Source organism: Aulostomus chinensis, chromosome 12 (assembly GCF_037954235.1).
Source record: "Aulostomus chinensis isolate RoL2024-O1b breed Wild chromosome 12, RoL_Achi_v1.0, whole genome shotgun sequence".
In the NCBI taxonomy this organism is placed as follows: domain Eukaryota; kingdom Metazoa; phylum Chordata; class Actinopteri; order Syngnathiformes; family Aulostomidae; genus Aulostomus; species Aulostomus chinensis.
Genome location: NC_141331.1, coordinates 14,478,850 through 14,494,683, shown reverse-complemented (window position 1 = coordinate 14,494,683; position 15,834 = coordinate 14,478,850). Strand labels below are relative to the sequence as shown.

General features: G+C 44.2%; 2 protein-coding genes across 9 annotated transcripts in view; one reads left to right on the top strand and one right to left on the bottom strand.

The window, feature by feature from the left end:
• The first annotated feature begins 16 nt into the window (after nt 1-16).
• On the top strand, nt 17-1,889 carry nr0b1 (nuclear receptor subfamily 0, group B, member 1). Its single transcript, XM_086221245.1, has 2 exons — nt 17-849; nt 1,344-1,889. The coding sequence occupies exons 1-2, from the start codon at nt 216-218 to the stop codon at nt 1,583-1,585; spliced, it is 876 nt and encodes a 291-aa protein (XP_086077371.1). The 5' UTR covers nt 17-215; the 3' UTR covers nt 1,586-1,889.
• A 4,121-nt stretch (nt 1,890-6,010) lies between these two features.
• Nucleotides 6,011-15,834, bottom strand: part of il1rapl1a (interleukin 1 receptor accessory protein-like 1a) — a 161,043-nt gene continuing 151,219 nt past the window's right edge. For 5 of the 8 annotated variants that reach the window (XM_086220333.1, XM_086220335.1, XM_086220336.1 and 2 more), the window contains 4 exons: nt 13,231-13,377; nt 10,501-10,671; nt 9,681-9,725; nt 6,012-8,527 (listed from right to left, as the gene is read on the bottom strand). In XM_086220333.1, coding sequence (XP_086076459.1) covers nt 7,806-8,527; nt 9,681-9,725; nt 10,501-10,671; nt 13,231-13,377 — 1,085 coding nt within the window. In that variant the 3' untranslated portion in view covers nt 6,012-7,805. Of the gene's footprint in view, nt 8,528-9,680; nt 9,726-10,500; nt 10,672-13,230; nt 13,378-15,834 lie in introns of all 8 variants that reach the window. The other 3 variants (XM_086220330.1, XM_086220332.1, XM_086220331.1) reach the window with 3 other exon arrangements.

The following is a 15,834-nucleotide window of genomic DNA, read 5'->3' as shown; positions in this document are numbered from 1 at the left end:
GAGGCGCCTGAGCATGGGAGGCTGGCTGCGCAGCGAGTCAGAACAAGCCCTCAAAGCCCAGGGACAGACGGGAGCTAATATAAACGCGCTGCCCTTCACTCGGGGCTATCAGGGGCCACAATAACAGCGCTACCTCCGCAGTGACCCTTGCCCCAGCGCCTCACACACCCAGAGGGACGCGCGGAGCTCCGGCTCATGCAGAGCGTCCAGCGACCATGGCCTCGCTGGACGGCTGCCGCTGTCGAGGTGCCAGCGGCCGTAACAGCAGCATCCTGTACAGCATTTTGAAGAGTGACAGCCTCGCTGCAGCCGAGGAGCAGCAGCAGCAGGCTCAGCAGCAGCAACAAACAACACACAACTTGTTCCACATGACCTCCTCCGGAGTCCCGCCAGCTTCTCAGCAGGAACCCCGGCAGCAGGCGTGCTCCTGCGGCGCGACGCGGCGCCGAGGCGTCCTCCGCTCCCCGCAGGTCACCTGCAAAGCCGCGTCTGCGATTCTGGTGAAGACGCTACGCTTCGTGAAAAATGTCCCGTGTTTCCGCGAGCTACCGGAGGACGATCAGCTGGTGCTGATCAGGAGCGGCTGGGCGCCTCTACTCGTGCTGGGACTCGCACAAGACCGGGTGGACTTTGAGACCACGGAGACGGTGGAGCCCAGCATGTTGCAGCGCATCCTCACTGGGGTACCAGAGCGGCAGAGCGAGGTGCTGACCGGCCAGAGCAGAGCCACAGCTGGGGTCTCTGTCGTGGATATCGACGCTATCAAAGCCTTCCTGAAGAAGTGCTGGAGTGTAGATATCAGTACCAAGGAGTATGCCTACCTGAAGGGAGCAGTGTTGTTTAACCCGGGTAGGTCAAAGGTGGCGCGGATCTGTGCCCTCAAGTTCCTTTTACACAGGTAGCACCCATGGGTGAGGAAGAGGGTGCGGGGAGGGGAGGGTCAAACACCTATAAGAACATTAATTGATATGGTTGGTGGAGCCCAATATTTATGTTGTCATGGGGCCTGTTGACTAGCAGCCCCCCAAACCTCATTCAGAGCCATTACTATCCATTCTTCAGCTAAGTTTTGAATTTCACGTTTTGTTTATTGAAACTTTTTGTTGGAGAGAGGCCTCATTCCAACTCAGAGGTTTTCCAGCTTTCGCTCTGTGTGATTGATAGTGGATTCTACTAGTTCTTGATCAGCTCTTGTGATCAGCTCTTGTGATCATTGAGTGTTTTGGGTAACAGCAAGGTACTGTATTTCTATGTGGCAGCTGTCTCTCACCTTATTGATTTTTTTTTTCATGGAAAAGTAAGTCACACCCCACATTTCTGTCCCATTATTTCTCCTTATCCAGATCTGGAGGGTCTCCACTGTCTCCACTACATCCAGTCCCTGCGGCGGGAGGCTCACCAGGCTCTGAACGAACATGTCAGACTGATCCACCGCGAGGACTCCACGCGCTTCACCAAGCTGCTCATAGCTTTGTCCATGTTGAGGTCCATCAGCCCGTCGGTGGTGGCTCAGCTCTTCTTTAAACCCATCATAGGCACCGTCAACATCGAGGAGGTGCTCATGGAGATGTTCTACGGGAAGTAGGCCAGAGCAGAGACCGAGGATGGAGGTGAATCCAGCCAGCTCAGCTGCCACATGGACTGGTGTGTCCTCCAAAACTCTGATTGGATAGGAAGGAGGATAGGGACTGAATAAAATCTACTGTAAAGGACTGTGAACTGACCGACACAAGCAAGAATATGTGTTTGTGTGTGTGTGTGTGTGTGTGTGTGTGTGTGTGTGCGCGCATGAGAGAGAGGGAGATCAAGATGCGAGGGCAGGGATATGTCATGATAGAGGAAAACTATAAAGCAGTGGCTGTAATTCGTAGCCTAACTTATTTGTTTTTAATATAAACTATTTTTCTAAAATAAAACTTGCTCTGTGACTTATTTTTAAGCTTGTGCGTGTGAGTGTGTCGGCGCTGTTATTATTGACACACTTTCCTGGGGGGTGTATGACCTAGAAAGTTCAGATAGTCTTAGCATGTATTCACTGATAACTGCTTTTTTTCACAAATCTGACACACGCTACCTTGAGGAATCCGGGTCACACTGGTTCATGCTGTCTACAGGACTAATTGATAAAGGTTCATTCCGTCAAATACGAGTTTCAGAGTGACACCCAGCTGTCCGCTTCCCAGTTCATCAAGTCACAGTTAAAGCTGTAACTGAGGCTGTGTAAAAACAGCCATTATAGATCACCAGAGTTCAACACACACACACACACACACACACACACACACACACACACGGATGCTGAAATGATAGAGTAGAAGTGCATCAGGTGATGTCCTGCCTGTCCTGGTAGTGCAGGGGATCATCTTGAAACTGAACAAGAAGACAAAGCAGTTGGGAGGTCATGACATCATCACGGTGACACACCGTAAAACATAGCGCCAAGCTTTCCTCCACATAGAACCCCAGCTGATTTAGTGGAGCTGGGATGACATATTTTTAAATTACACCTCAGAACTCAAACTGCAGCTTAAAGAGTTCTGTAAAGAGGAGAGAGAGCGAAACATCCAAGGAACTCTTCTGGGGAAAAATTAAACTATTTCACGGTCAAGTTCTACTTCCTCTAGCATTGTCAGGGATTTTAGAAAATCATCTCAATAAAGACTACATTACATTTTACCGGAGGACGGCCTGGGACACAACGTGTAGTAGCATATTAAACTGCTGTATGTCAGACTTTCTGCAAGAACATATCCACATTTCAATGAAGTTCTGCTTATTTGTGATAAAACTCCAAATTTGGCCTCATAATTGGCAGGGGAATCAATCATAATGGCAACGTTTATGGTACGCACTACGCTACATGTGTGAGATATTAAACCGTACAGAAGGAATGTCAGAGAAATCGCAGAACAAGGAAACTTTACTTCAACTCCGATGAGTGTGGATAATGAAGATGAACGATTCTACATGAAACCAGTGCCAATCTGTTAGCAGGCTAGATAAATGCCCATTAAAGTCCCCCAAAACTGGTGAAACGTTTGATTAAGTGTTCAGAAAAAGTAATAAAAAACTACTCAGTTTCTAAATCACTCTCATCTACTGAAGTATTTTATTATAGTTTTGTTCAGTCACACAGAAAACATGTTTCTGCAAGGAATTTTGGAAGTAAAATCAAGTTTGATAGATTTAATCATGTGCGTGAATCAGAGAGATAATTGAAAACGATTTATCTTTGTTCTAAAATGAGGCTTTAGCAGTTTTCTATATAAAGAATCTGATTCTTAAATTAAGCTCATTTACTCAGGAACTGCTCAAAGGCCTTTGTATTCCTGTGCTTAAAAATAAACCTGGCTAGGAAGTTGCTATTTTACATCTATATGAAATATTGGATAACGATATGGGGTGTGAAAAAATAGACAGAAATAAATGGACTGATATAAATCTTCTGTGAAAGAAAACAAAAAGAAAAATCCTTGTTTATCTGTGGACAGAACCAAGGGGTCACGACCTGACCTCTTGTTCCAGGCTGGACCTTAAAACTGGAAGCACTGCCATTCTGTGTCCCTGCAGCAGCAGCAGCAGCAGCAGCAGCAGCAGCAGCAGCAGCACGCGGAGGCTGTGTGAACGCGTCTGAGCTGAAAAGAAGACGCAAGGCAGTCGTTTAAAATGATGCAGAGTGAGAAGGATGGATGGTACACGCAGGTATGATGCGACACCTGGGACATTTTCCCTCACCAACACTGGTTATTGACTCACCGATTAGCTTCTGCTATTTGGTAATCATTCATTCATGCATTATCTATACCGCGTACCCCCTAGAGCACAGGTGTCAAACTGATCCAGTAAAGGGCCGGTTTGGCTGCAGGTTTTCATTCGAACCGAGCAAAAGCAACGCCTGATTCAATTTAACTCAATCAAGCTGTGTCCACACAGCTCATTTGTTGGATCAGGTGTTGCTTTTGCTTGGTTGGATTGAAAACCTGCAGCCACACCGGCCCTTTACTGGATCAGTTTGACACCCCTGCCCTAGAGGATCACGGGAGGCGGGTATACATCGAACAGGTCACCAGGTCATCACGCGGCTGCCGAATAGAGGCAGGCAACAGTTCACACTCACATTTACAGCAACAGGAATTCTATGGTCACTGATAACGCTAACTTGCATGTGCAGAAGGAAGACACAAGAACTTCATTTCCGGTCATGTAACTATTTTGCTTTCCCAGCAATTCTTTTCTCACTGGAAAAAAAGTGGTTACAAGTGAAGTGTGCCTGAAAGTAAAAATGCCCCTGCTGTTTTATTCACGTTCACGACACAATAACCACATTCAACTGAAACAGAACGTCTCTGACTGAAAAGGAGGCGAAGGCACCAATAGGAGGAGCCACACCAGAGGCATCACTACATGTTGAAATGAGCCATTATTGACGACTCTCTCATGTCCTCTGGTGGCCTCAAGCGGGATTGCAAGAAGTCACACATTTACAGAGACAGCGTGCATTCCAGGTTGGACTTTGCTCTGGAGATATCCACACAATCTCCTCGCCCCCCCCCCCCCCCCCCCCCCAAGCAGGGCCTATTTTCTCTCCAATTAAGCCCTTAATTGCTCTGGGTAATAAAGAGTCTATTAATCCTGTGTCTGCTAATAAAATTCCAGCTGTCTGGCAGTATGCTGCCAACTTCTGCCACCAGTTCTTCCTCTGGTGAAGGACAACATGTGTGTTCATGCTTGTTATCAAAAGCCAGTGACAATCAGCGGTTCATTTAATTTCCTATCAATATAACCCTTTCCCCCCTCCGTATACATTATCTAAATCCTTTTTGTGCACACGGCACCAAGATAAATTTGTTTTTTTCTAGGCTCCAGAAAAAGGCCCCATAGCATGTTTTTGATGGTGGCTTGAACTCAGTCTGTCCCCGTCTCTTACTTGTGTCCCAGTTTTGTTCTGTTCTCTCTTGAGAACTCCAGAGAGGCAGTAAAAATGCTTTCTCTCTCCGTGTTTACCACTGGTTGATCACAAACACTGCTTGTACGTCATGTGAAACCCCAGGAGAGGGCACTGTTTGGCAGCACTCAAGCTCCATTGTGTATGCATTGCCAAGCAACACCCAGGCGTCAAATGAGACTGTGGCTTTAAATCAAAATGTTTGTCAGACAGACAGGAAACATGGTGAGTGAGCAATGAGGACGCCATACAATAAACATCCCCTCCCAGGAAAACTGCAATCACATGGTGACAGCTCAAGATGCTCAGACCTCATACATGCACATTTGAAACTATCAGATTTATCCATCCATCCATCCATTTTCTATATTGCTTATCTATTAAGGGTTGTGGGGGGGCTGGACCCTATCCTAGCTGACATTGGGTGAGAGGCGGGGTTCACCCTGGACAAGTCGCCAGTCTGTCGCAGGGCCATCAGGAGGAGTTGGGGGTTCAGTATCTTGCTAAAGGTTACTTGGACATGGTCACCGGGAGAAGTGAGGATCGAACCAACGACCCTTCGGTTGCTAGATTGCCTCTCTACCTCTGAGCCACGCCACCCCTCCATCAGATTCATGAGCTCTGTCATTATAGCTTCCCACTCATTTTTTTTTTTTTATATGAAGAGAACACACCTGGATGTCAGATGATGTCTTATTGTTTTTCTTGGTCCAATAAATGAAACCTTCCATGAACATTTCACCACGTCTCCTCTGAGGTTTCATTGAACCTGAAGTGGAATTAATTCACTGTGCAGCTATTTTTGACAATGATAAAAGGCAAGTGAAGGAAGAGAAACGGGTTGTGCGCCAGTGCTGTTTCAGGCTTGTGGTGTTGACAGTCACAAGACAGCTGGCAAATGAAGTTAGAGTCTGCGGTGTTTTAGGGTCATCAGCTGATCATCAATTCGTCTAGATGAGCCTCTCCTCATAGTCGGTCGCTGTTGTCACTCTGATTGACAGGTAACAAGATGACAGTCAAGATGACAGTCAGGATTTTGATCGACAGTCGGGATGACAGGCAGGTGACAGACTGAGATGACACTCAGGACTCAGATTAACGGTCCGCAGACAGATTGAGATGACAATCGGGATTCTGCCTGACAGTTAGGTGCCAGTAAGAGATGACACAAAGAACTCGGTGACAGTAAGATGCCACAATCCCAATTGGGATTCTGACTGACAGTGAGGATAACAGACAAAGAAAGATTAAAGTTGATTGCATCAAAGTGAACATCAGAGGTAAAATACAAAAGAGAATCATCAAAAGGAAATCAATGTTTTTAATGTGCAGTGAGAAAGTAAGGGCAACTGATCATGATTGTGTTTCTATAAAGATAGACATTTCTTTCCATGTGAAAACTGTGTTTATATATTTATATAAATATCTATATTATATATAGAATACATATCTATTTGCTATGCATACTCAAAAAAATCACACCTTCAAATATATCTAAAAAGTCCTTCGAAACAAGTGTTGTCTTTTCTTTCCTTCAACAGGAACTACTCCATATGAACCAAAGGAGAATGGGAATAATATCATGTTTGAAAAAACAAAACATTGAAAATGCTTTACTTTTGAAAACAAAAAAAAAAACAAAAAAAAAAACAACACTCATTTTTTTTTCATGTGGGATTCAAAAGCCACCTTAAACTCTTAACAAACCAGGTAACACATTGCAAGTGTACAAAACCGGCATAACACATACACAAATCCTCTTTCGATGGTCGATGAAATGCAAATGACGTCTCAAGCAACCTCTTTTCTGTTATAAAAATAGAATTCTTTTAAAATAATCTACAGATTTCTTTTTTAAGGTGAGGCATTTCACTATCGCTCTAAAACAGCAAGGCTGTTTGTTTCAATAGAAAATAAGAAGCTGTAGAGGGAGACCCGCCAGCCTATCGGTCGATCTGATTAGAGTGGACTAGCACTGCCTCGCTCTCGGCCCCACAGGGCGGCACATTTTTGCCAGCTTCTCCTTATTTTTGCATATTCTATGATTTTTTAAAAGAGAGTTTCCTTTTAAACTAGATACACCTTTTACAGGTAAAAAAAAAAAAGAAAAAGAAAAAAAAAAGAAACGGAAAAAGAAAGTCCAGCTCCTGGAAGCTGTCGAAGTGTCCAGGCAATTCAAAACGTGTTAAGAAATTCAATCAAACTACACAAAGATTTTAAAATCAAACAAACAAACAAATAAAAACACAACAGCGTAAGCAGTCTAGCTTTCCAAACAAGTGTGTTGAAATCATACAAACAAACAAATTCAAAAAGAAAAAATAATAAACAATGTACAACTCTGAAAAAAAAACCCTACGATAGAGAAGGCAACAAACATGATTGAATAAAACAAACGAGAGAACAGAACAGGAAAACACTGATGCTACAAATAAATTCAAATATATGTACAAGACCCTGTTTTCCTTTTGTTTGTTTGTACGTGTGTGTGTATGTGTCTGTGTGTGTGTCTTGTCTGTGTGTATGTATGTTAAACTGTGTTTTTGTGGGTGTGTCCACAATTGCCACGGAGTCTTTAATGTGGAGTTTTTTGCGAGTCCATCTCTCGCAAGTAGATGAAACAGTTAGCATGTGTAGAAATCTCCTGCGGTTGCACATAGAAAATATCCCCTGTAATGGAGTCGCTGTCCTCGTGAAAAAACAAACAAACAATGGAAACTGTTCAGAAAGCTGCTGTAGCTTCACGACGTGTTGCCAGTCAACAACAGTTGGAACCAAATGGATCCAAACCACCGCCGTGTTCCTAGCGGTCCAAGTCTCACCTCCCCGTCTCTGACTAGCTGATTCTGTCTCTTCATTGTTACCAGATGACGCTGGAGATGCTGGTTTCTCTGGGCAGGAGCGGGAGCATGGCGTTGTTGGCGTGTGCCTCCTCGAGGCTGTGCTCTCGGCTCTTCCCTGGAGGCCTCTGTCCGTTCAGCAGCGTTAGTGGGATGTTGCAGTAGGTGTGCTGGTTCCCTAGGGAGGAGAGAGGAGGCAGGGTCCCTCCTGGGGGTAAGTCGTACTCGTAGCTGCGGTAGTAGTGTTTCTGCCTCATCGTGGTGTGGTAGGTGTTGTGGAAGGAGGAGCGTAGCTCAGGGTGGGCGGTAGCCATGGCGGTGGAGGTGGCTGCTGCCATGGAGATGGCAGAGACGGTCTGCAATTCTCCGAAGGGGCCCTGCTCGCTGACGTCCAGTGCCGGCTCATGGGTGAGCATGGGCTCTGTGCGTCTGAACGGCATCTCGTACTGCAGCTGCTTCCAGAACTTGGAGCTTAGCTTGTTGCTCTTGGGGCCACGCCACTTGATGACAGTGAGGGTTTTTATGGTATGCTTGAGAGCCTCCACTTCCTGGTAGTTCATAATGCCGCGAAGCTCAGCGCACTCAATCAGGATGACCTTTATCTCGCCGGTGACCAGCATGTTGCGCAGCCGAGTTTCCAGCTCAAAGATGCTCCAGCCTCGTCTCACAACGTAGTTGGGGGTCATGACTATAATGAGGCGCTTGCTCTGATCGACACAGCGCGCAACGTCCTCGATGTAGGCTGCAGGAAACACAGACGCACAGGCATGAGGGTGGTGACACAGTTAGGGATGTACTTATAGCACGGGGGGGCTTAGTGAGGACAAAACACGCAACAATGGCTGGACATACAGCATCAGACACAAAACACAAGACACAAAACTTGCAACGTGACAAGTTTGCTGTCGACCTGCAGCACCTGATATCCTTGCACTAATCTGAGTGTAGCGTGTGTGGAACAGTGGTCACCAACCTTTACCAACTCCTCACCCACGATGTCAACAGAAAACAGCTACATCTACCGGCTCAAACAGGTTTACATTTGCATGTTGCTACACATAGAAGTTATCCTGTTATGATAAAATGTATATAAAAAAACTGTTTTGAAAAATATAAAACTCACATGCTCATATTCTAGAACTGAGCTCTAGACACTGTCAAACAGCTCAGTCAGAACTCCATTCAGAAAATAGGTGTTTTAAATCTACGTGTGACAAAACATGAATTATTACTTTATATCAATCGCATCATGCTTTTCTGTCAGCATTATTCAGATGTTTAAAGCAATTAAATCACAGCGAAATCTAAGTTGTGAGCAACGATCCTCCAGACGTGGCTCCTGAAGACTCAGTTCCAACACTTTTACTGGTTTTGGATGAAGCTACAGAACTGACAGACTTCCACATGTGTGCAGTAGCAATGTGACTGTATCAGTCACGGTTGATGGCAGGAAGACACTGAAGTGGATGAAGGTACATAGGAGCTAACGCACTTCAAGAGTAGAAGATCTATGTGAATTGTCAACAAGATTGACTGACAGGTTGGTGAGCACTTAGGTATCTAGACACGTACAAATAATAAAAGCACAGTGTGTGTGTGTGTGTGTGTGTGTGTGTGTGTGTGTGTGTGTGTGTGTGTGCGCGTGCCTGTTGGTGCTGGAACAACTTAAAGTACTATTCTATGTGTCAACACTTCAGAGGGCAGACCCACAGACAAAGGAAGCTTTGTGCGTCTGCGACACCAAATGGCAGCAGATGATTGATAAGGTTGAGTCACTGTCTATTAAAACCAGACCAGATAGCACAACAGCACCACTCCAAGCATCTGTGTGACACCTCCTAGGAACAGGTAAATGACAGCAGCTGATACAAGTGGAAAAGACTGAAGGCAAGTACCTCCAAAGAGTCGTGTGTCATCCTGGTAATGCTCATTGGTGAGACCTAAACATAAACATTTTCAGGTCACAGGAAGAACACAGACACAGACACAGAAACACATAGTCATAAAAGTTGGCCTCATCACCTCTCATTCATCTTTTATTCCCGCGTTTGTTAAATCACCACGTTCCCCTGATTGGACATTCATCTATAGTGTTGTTGGCAATTTTGGGGTTTGATTAGAAGAGCGAGGCAGCACATTCAGCATGGCTCTGAGCCTTCACTGATGTTTAATTCTGTATGGTCCAACTAGGACGCGTTTGTGTTTTATCTGTTCCACATGAAGCCGAGACTACAAACACACAGCATCACTACCAACTAGAGCACACTGTGTACTACTGGCTCAGACAGACTGCCTAGCACAGTTAGCACGCAGGAGAATACGTTCAGACAGAATTTTCCATGGATTTATAAATGTACGGATGAAAACCAGCGAGGATGATAAATGTGTTTATCACTACAGCTCCAAAAATGCCTCGTATACTACATTCCTTTCTTTTTGTTGGATATAGTATGGTTCTTATTATCGGTGTTGAGCTGAATGTGACTTTCCCCCTCACTCTCTCATTCGGAATCGTGGTACAATCATCCATTCATCCTTGTGAGTGTGAATATACACCGCTGGGTCTGGCCTGACAGTACAAAAACACTGAAACACAAGACGGTGATGAAGACACAAAACAGGCAACAAACACTCATGATGAAACGTATGAAAAATACTCTTAAGCAGCTAAAACAGCCATAGAGGACCCAGAATAAGCAGGGTCCCGGTGCTTACTTCCTGTTGGAATGAGGTCGCGGTCTGGGATGAAGAGTTTGTAGCCGTAATGTTTCTCCAGGACATCTGGGAGGATCTCCAGGGCGAAGCGTTCCTCTTCTCTGGTCTCCTGACTCCACTGGTCAGGGTCCACTTTAGTGTAGGACAGGTACGCATCATAGTCTTTGTTTTCTGTTTAAGGCACACAGAAAGAGCAAAGAGGGGCTGATGAACAAGATGGACCCTGACTCACTGCAGCACAATTAAAATGTAGCGTGTCTGATTTTACCCTCGTGGCACATCTCATTTCAAAAGCATTTTCAATTCATTATCGTTATTTTGGCTTCTCCAAGTCTGCATTCTTACTTTTTGGGCTCAAAATGCTGTACAGTGTCAAAAAATACATGAAATGAACTTTTACTGCAACACTTGGTAGTAGCAGAGAACTTGTTAGAATTAACTGGTGGCACCATGTAAATAAATCATTTGTAATTCTTTTTTGTGGTGGACACACAAATGTCCTGGTTCAACAACCGGCTGTGGCCGCTGTACTTCAAATATGACAATGTCTACACTGGGTAGTAGCTTGGTATAACAAGACAGAGCAGCAGGAGATGGGTGCGCATGTGTAACACGGTGCTGTGTAGTGGTGTAGGTGGTGAGGCTAGCTGCACGTGCCAGCTGTTAGCCAGGATATCCATGCAGACACTTTATTGCAAAGTATCTCACATTGAACATACAGAAGCAGATCTCCATGGCGCAGACATTAGTCACACATGAGCAGTGGAACAAGGACAGTCTAATCATCAACTTGTTACGAGGAAAGTAGCACCTAACATAGCAAGTAGCTTACTACAGAGCTGATTGCACAGTAGCAGACACGAAACAAAGGAGGTGGTGGTACTTGGTACTGCAGTAGTATCACAGATGAACAATCTGACTGTTACAGTTGCACAGTTTCACCCCAAGTTATGATGCAGACTATTGAACCACCTTGAAAGTTGGACTGATATGGGTGGAGGTAAACGTGTACATAACACTGCAGCTCACTGTGACTCACGGCAGCCAACATCACACACACACACACACACACACACACACACACACACACACACACACACACACACACACACACTAATTATAAATGAACCACTGCTGTAACACTCCATTCTTCCAGGAGAGCTTTTTGGCATATTTCTGATGCAGCACCCCCCCCCCCCATTCAGTCGTTAGTGAGGTCAAACTGTCTGACTCACAGTCAGCTGTCTAAATCATCTCAAAGAGGTTGAGATCAGGGTCAAACAGTTACACACTCATTTAAAATGGAACAAGGCATCCTTTTCTAGTATATATATATATATATATATATATATATATATATATACATATACATATATATATATATATATATATATATATATATATATATATATATATATATATAATCACCCTCATGCAGAACTAATAACCCCAAACAGCCCAAGAACAAACTTTTAGACATCCAAATACCTTAAGTCTGGAGAGAGTGTGTATGAGAAATAAATTGGGGTAGATACAAAAATACCCAAATCATGATTCAAACCTCTCTCCCACCTTGAAATGATTTCCCACAAGACAGTGGGGAGAACTGAACAAGCAGAAAATAGACAATGGGAGAAATGCAGTTCTGGTGACATGTTCAGTGAGTCCTAGTCATTATTCACTGTACAAGCTGGAATGTGGGCCAGCCAGAGAGGGAAGAACTCTTTGAGGAGCACACACAGCTTTGAAAGGGAAGGGCCAGGGATGCTCGCTCGCTAGGATCGCATACATCAAACAACGCTTTCAAATTAGCAGTCAACCTTCCAAATTAACCACCTAGCAGACTCGGAAAATAGAAACTGCTTGTGTCACTTGTCCCGGACGGTATGACTTAATCATGTGAAAGTTTGAGTCAACAAAACTATGTGTGATAGATAATTTATACTATCGTAGGATCAATGAAATGAGTTCATCTTTACAGAGAAAAGAAAGCAGATTCAAAAGCAAAAACACAGCGGGACATGAAGAGACAGATCTCTAACTGAACCAAAGTTAACGGCATTCTGTTCTGAAAAGAAAAAAGTTGCTTTCCAATTTCATGCAATTGTGCTGCTTCAGGGGGGCGGAGCCTGGAGTCTGTTCATGTGCTCATCTGGGGCCTTTGACAGTCGAGGGAGGACATCATTCCATCAGATTGAGACTGATCTTTTTTTAAATGGGCAACAAATTGAAAATCTGTCTCCTTTTTTCACTATACTGCCGTAGTGTGTAAACACACATGCACACACACACACACACACACACACACACACACACACACACACACACACACACACACACACACACACACGTGCATCTACAGCAACATGAGACAGAGAGAGAAGAAATGGTTGCTGTCATTGAGACACGGCCGGATAGGACGTTTGCATCTCCAGGAGCCTGTTGTGGATAGAGGTTCTGATTGAACCACACTCATTTAAAAAAAACACACACACACGCACGCACACACACACACACGGCTGATGTTTGCTTGACATCAAGTGTTTGAATTATAAAGAACAAGAGGTCTGCGATGGACTGGCGACCCGCCTCTCGCCCAATGTAAGCGGGGATAGGCTCCAAGCCCTGTGACCCTAAACAGATAAGCGGTATAGAAAATAGATGGATGGAAGAAAAAGAGTGTGGAGGTTGCTGCTGGCAAACACAAAGAAATGATTTCTTGGTCTTTACCTCCGTCCACATCCTCGCTCCCAAAGTGCCTCCTATAGAAAAGCATCAGCTCGATCTTGTAGCATTTGTAGAGGGAGATGAGGAAGATGAGTAGCAGCAGGATCGCCCCGAGCCCTCCTGCCAGTTCCACGGTGTACATGAGCTCTGCTGAGGAAGACACACGCATATAAAACTGTTGAGACAACTGAGGTTCAAACCACATTTACATTTGCCCGTTTTCTGCACCGGGCTGCCTTTTATCTTCAGAATTTCAACTCGCTGTCAGCCACATATAGGTTACATTTACATTTGAAGACAAGACAATCATCAGTATTGTCAGAGCTCAGAGCTGAGCAGCATCAATCTTCAGGGGCGAGAGACACGGAGGCTCATATGTTTGGGAGAAATGAGAGGGCACAGCGGTGTAAGGTTTAAGAAAAAAAAAAACAGGAAGATGATGAGAAATTGGGTTGATTTCTTTGGCACTGCATTGACACAGCGGTGCACTTTGGCTGCCTTCCATTCTGGGACTTGAGAAAATGCTGGGACATGAATGGAGGCATTTTCCAAACAAGAGGCTTATTTGGGGTTTACTCATCTCACTAACGCCCCTCTCCATCACATCATCTCAGAGCTCTCTCACTCCTCCCCCTTCTCTTCTTTTGTCTCTCCATTCATTTCTCTTCTCTATTATCTCCCTTCCATCTCCCCGGAGACACATCTTGGGGAAAGATGAGTTATGTTCTGTATTAAAGCAGCATTTACCTGGCTGCCTCAGCGAGAATGGGTTCACCTTGTATCTGTCAGCGTGGGCTGGAACAGCGCACAACTGCCATGCTTTCTCCACACTATCACACTTTATGTACACTGCAGAGCTACACATATTTACAAGCTGTTTTAGCATCAGCATGAAATCAGAAAACATATTTTCATATGGTTGTGTAGATCTCCTGTCTTATATTCACTATCTAATGTCACACTTATTTATGTGATGTCTCAATCTGCAGCTTTAATGTTTGTTGCTAATTATCAGCAATCATCCTCCTTCTCTGCGCTGTTAATGTTAAACTGACCAACACTTTCTCCTCTGATGTGAGGAGAAAAAGCCTCCTGCAGAGATGTTCATAGACCTGCTGCAGGGCTTATGAGTGATGCATCCCACGAAGGTGGGGCGGGGGTGGGGGGCATGAAATAAACATCAGAATAATGTGAGTGAGAAAGACAGAGCGAGAGAGGGGTGGAGGGGAGGGGCTTGACTCTCTTCCAGTGTTTCTGAGGACAGCATCCCCTCCCGCTGCTGAGCACAAGAGCTAAAGTGAGCCGCCTGCAGTCTCACATTCATTCCACTCACAAGAATTAAAGATTAAAGAGGGAAGGCAGACAGATAAGACTTAAACTTGCCAAACTTGCTGGCCTTTTGAGAAAAGCTGAGAACCGTTTTGTTGTTAAAGTGACCTCTGTCTAACGAACAATGCATGAAAATTCTTTCACAAAAGTCATGTTAGGTAGCTGCAAAGCCACTGCTACACATGAAAAAAGAAAGAAACAACCCAACAGAGGCTAAACACAGACGCAAATAGGACCATTGATGGAAGAAGAAAAGAACAAAAAAATAAAAAAACAAAGGATAATTAAAGCTATTCGTTGCTCCTGAAGGAAATATTTGTTTCTTTTCACTACTATATACTCTTCTACTACATGTTTTCTGGCGAGTAGCTAAGTATTCTCCCTCGCTAGTCAGTAGCATTGTATGTGTACTTGCTAGTTGCTAAGCATGGTCACTACTTACCATAGTAACTACTGTATTTTCACCACAGTAGTTCTACTGTTTGTTCACTAGCCAGTTCTGAAGTATGTTTCCTTTGCTGAAATTTTAGTACTGTATATTCACTAGCTAGCTGCTTAGTATATTCACTAGCTACAGTTGCTACTATCGTTTGTTCACCATAATACTTATACTGTTTGTTCTCTAGCTTGTTGCTAAGTATGTTAATGAGCTACAATAGTTACGTTGCCTCGCTAGATGCTACTGTATGTTCACTAACTAGTTATCATGGTATGCCCCCAGGTATGGTGGTTACTGCATGTTTATCAGCTAATTGCCACTGCTATTACTACTACTACTACTACTACTACTACTACTACTACTCGTCTGAGGTGTAAGGTAGTTAATACTGTGTGTTCCCTAGCTATTTTTTAGTGTGCGCTCCCAGCTACAGTGATTACTGATTTTGTAGTTCATGTGTGATGCTGAGTCACAGGTTTATATTCTTACTGCACAACAAAACAATTAGGATGAGAGTGAATGGGCACAGCAGAATTGTGAATTATCAATCAACATTTTTACACGTACAAATAAATCTATACGTGACATATATTATGATCTAAAATATATATTACATTTCATTACCGGTGGAGGGAGGAATTCAAATGGACTGATGGACCTCAGGTGGTAAAAGGTTCAAGGAGAATCAAATTTAATAATGGAATCTTGTGAAAACAAGAAGAGGGAATTGTAAAAAGTACCACAGTGAGTACCTGTTGCTAGGATTTACAAGTGTTTGGACCGGGACACAACTGGCCCATCAGTCTGTATGCCGCTTGAGGTCGCATGCAAATGAGGGC

Coding starts and splice junctions, on each gene's coding strand:
- nr0b1 (XM_086221245.1), top strand. CDS start 216: ATGGCCTCGCTGGACGGCTGCCGCTGTCGAGGTGCCAGCGGCCGTAAC. Junction 850..1,343: donor AGCAGTGTTGTTTAACCCGG/GTAGGTCAAAGG, acceptor CTCCTTATCCAG/ATCTGGAGGGTCTCCACTGT.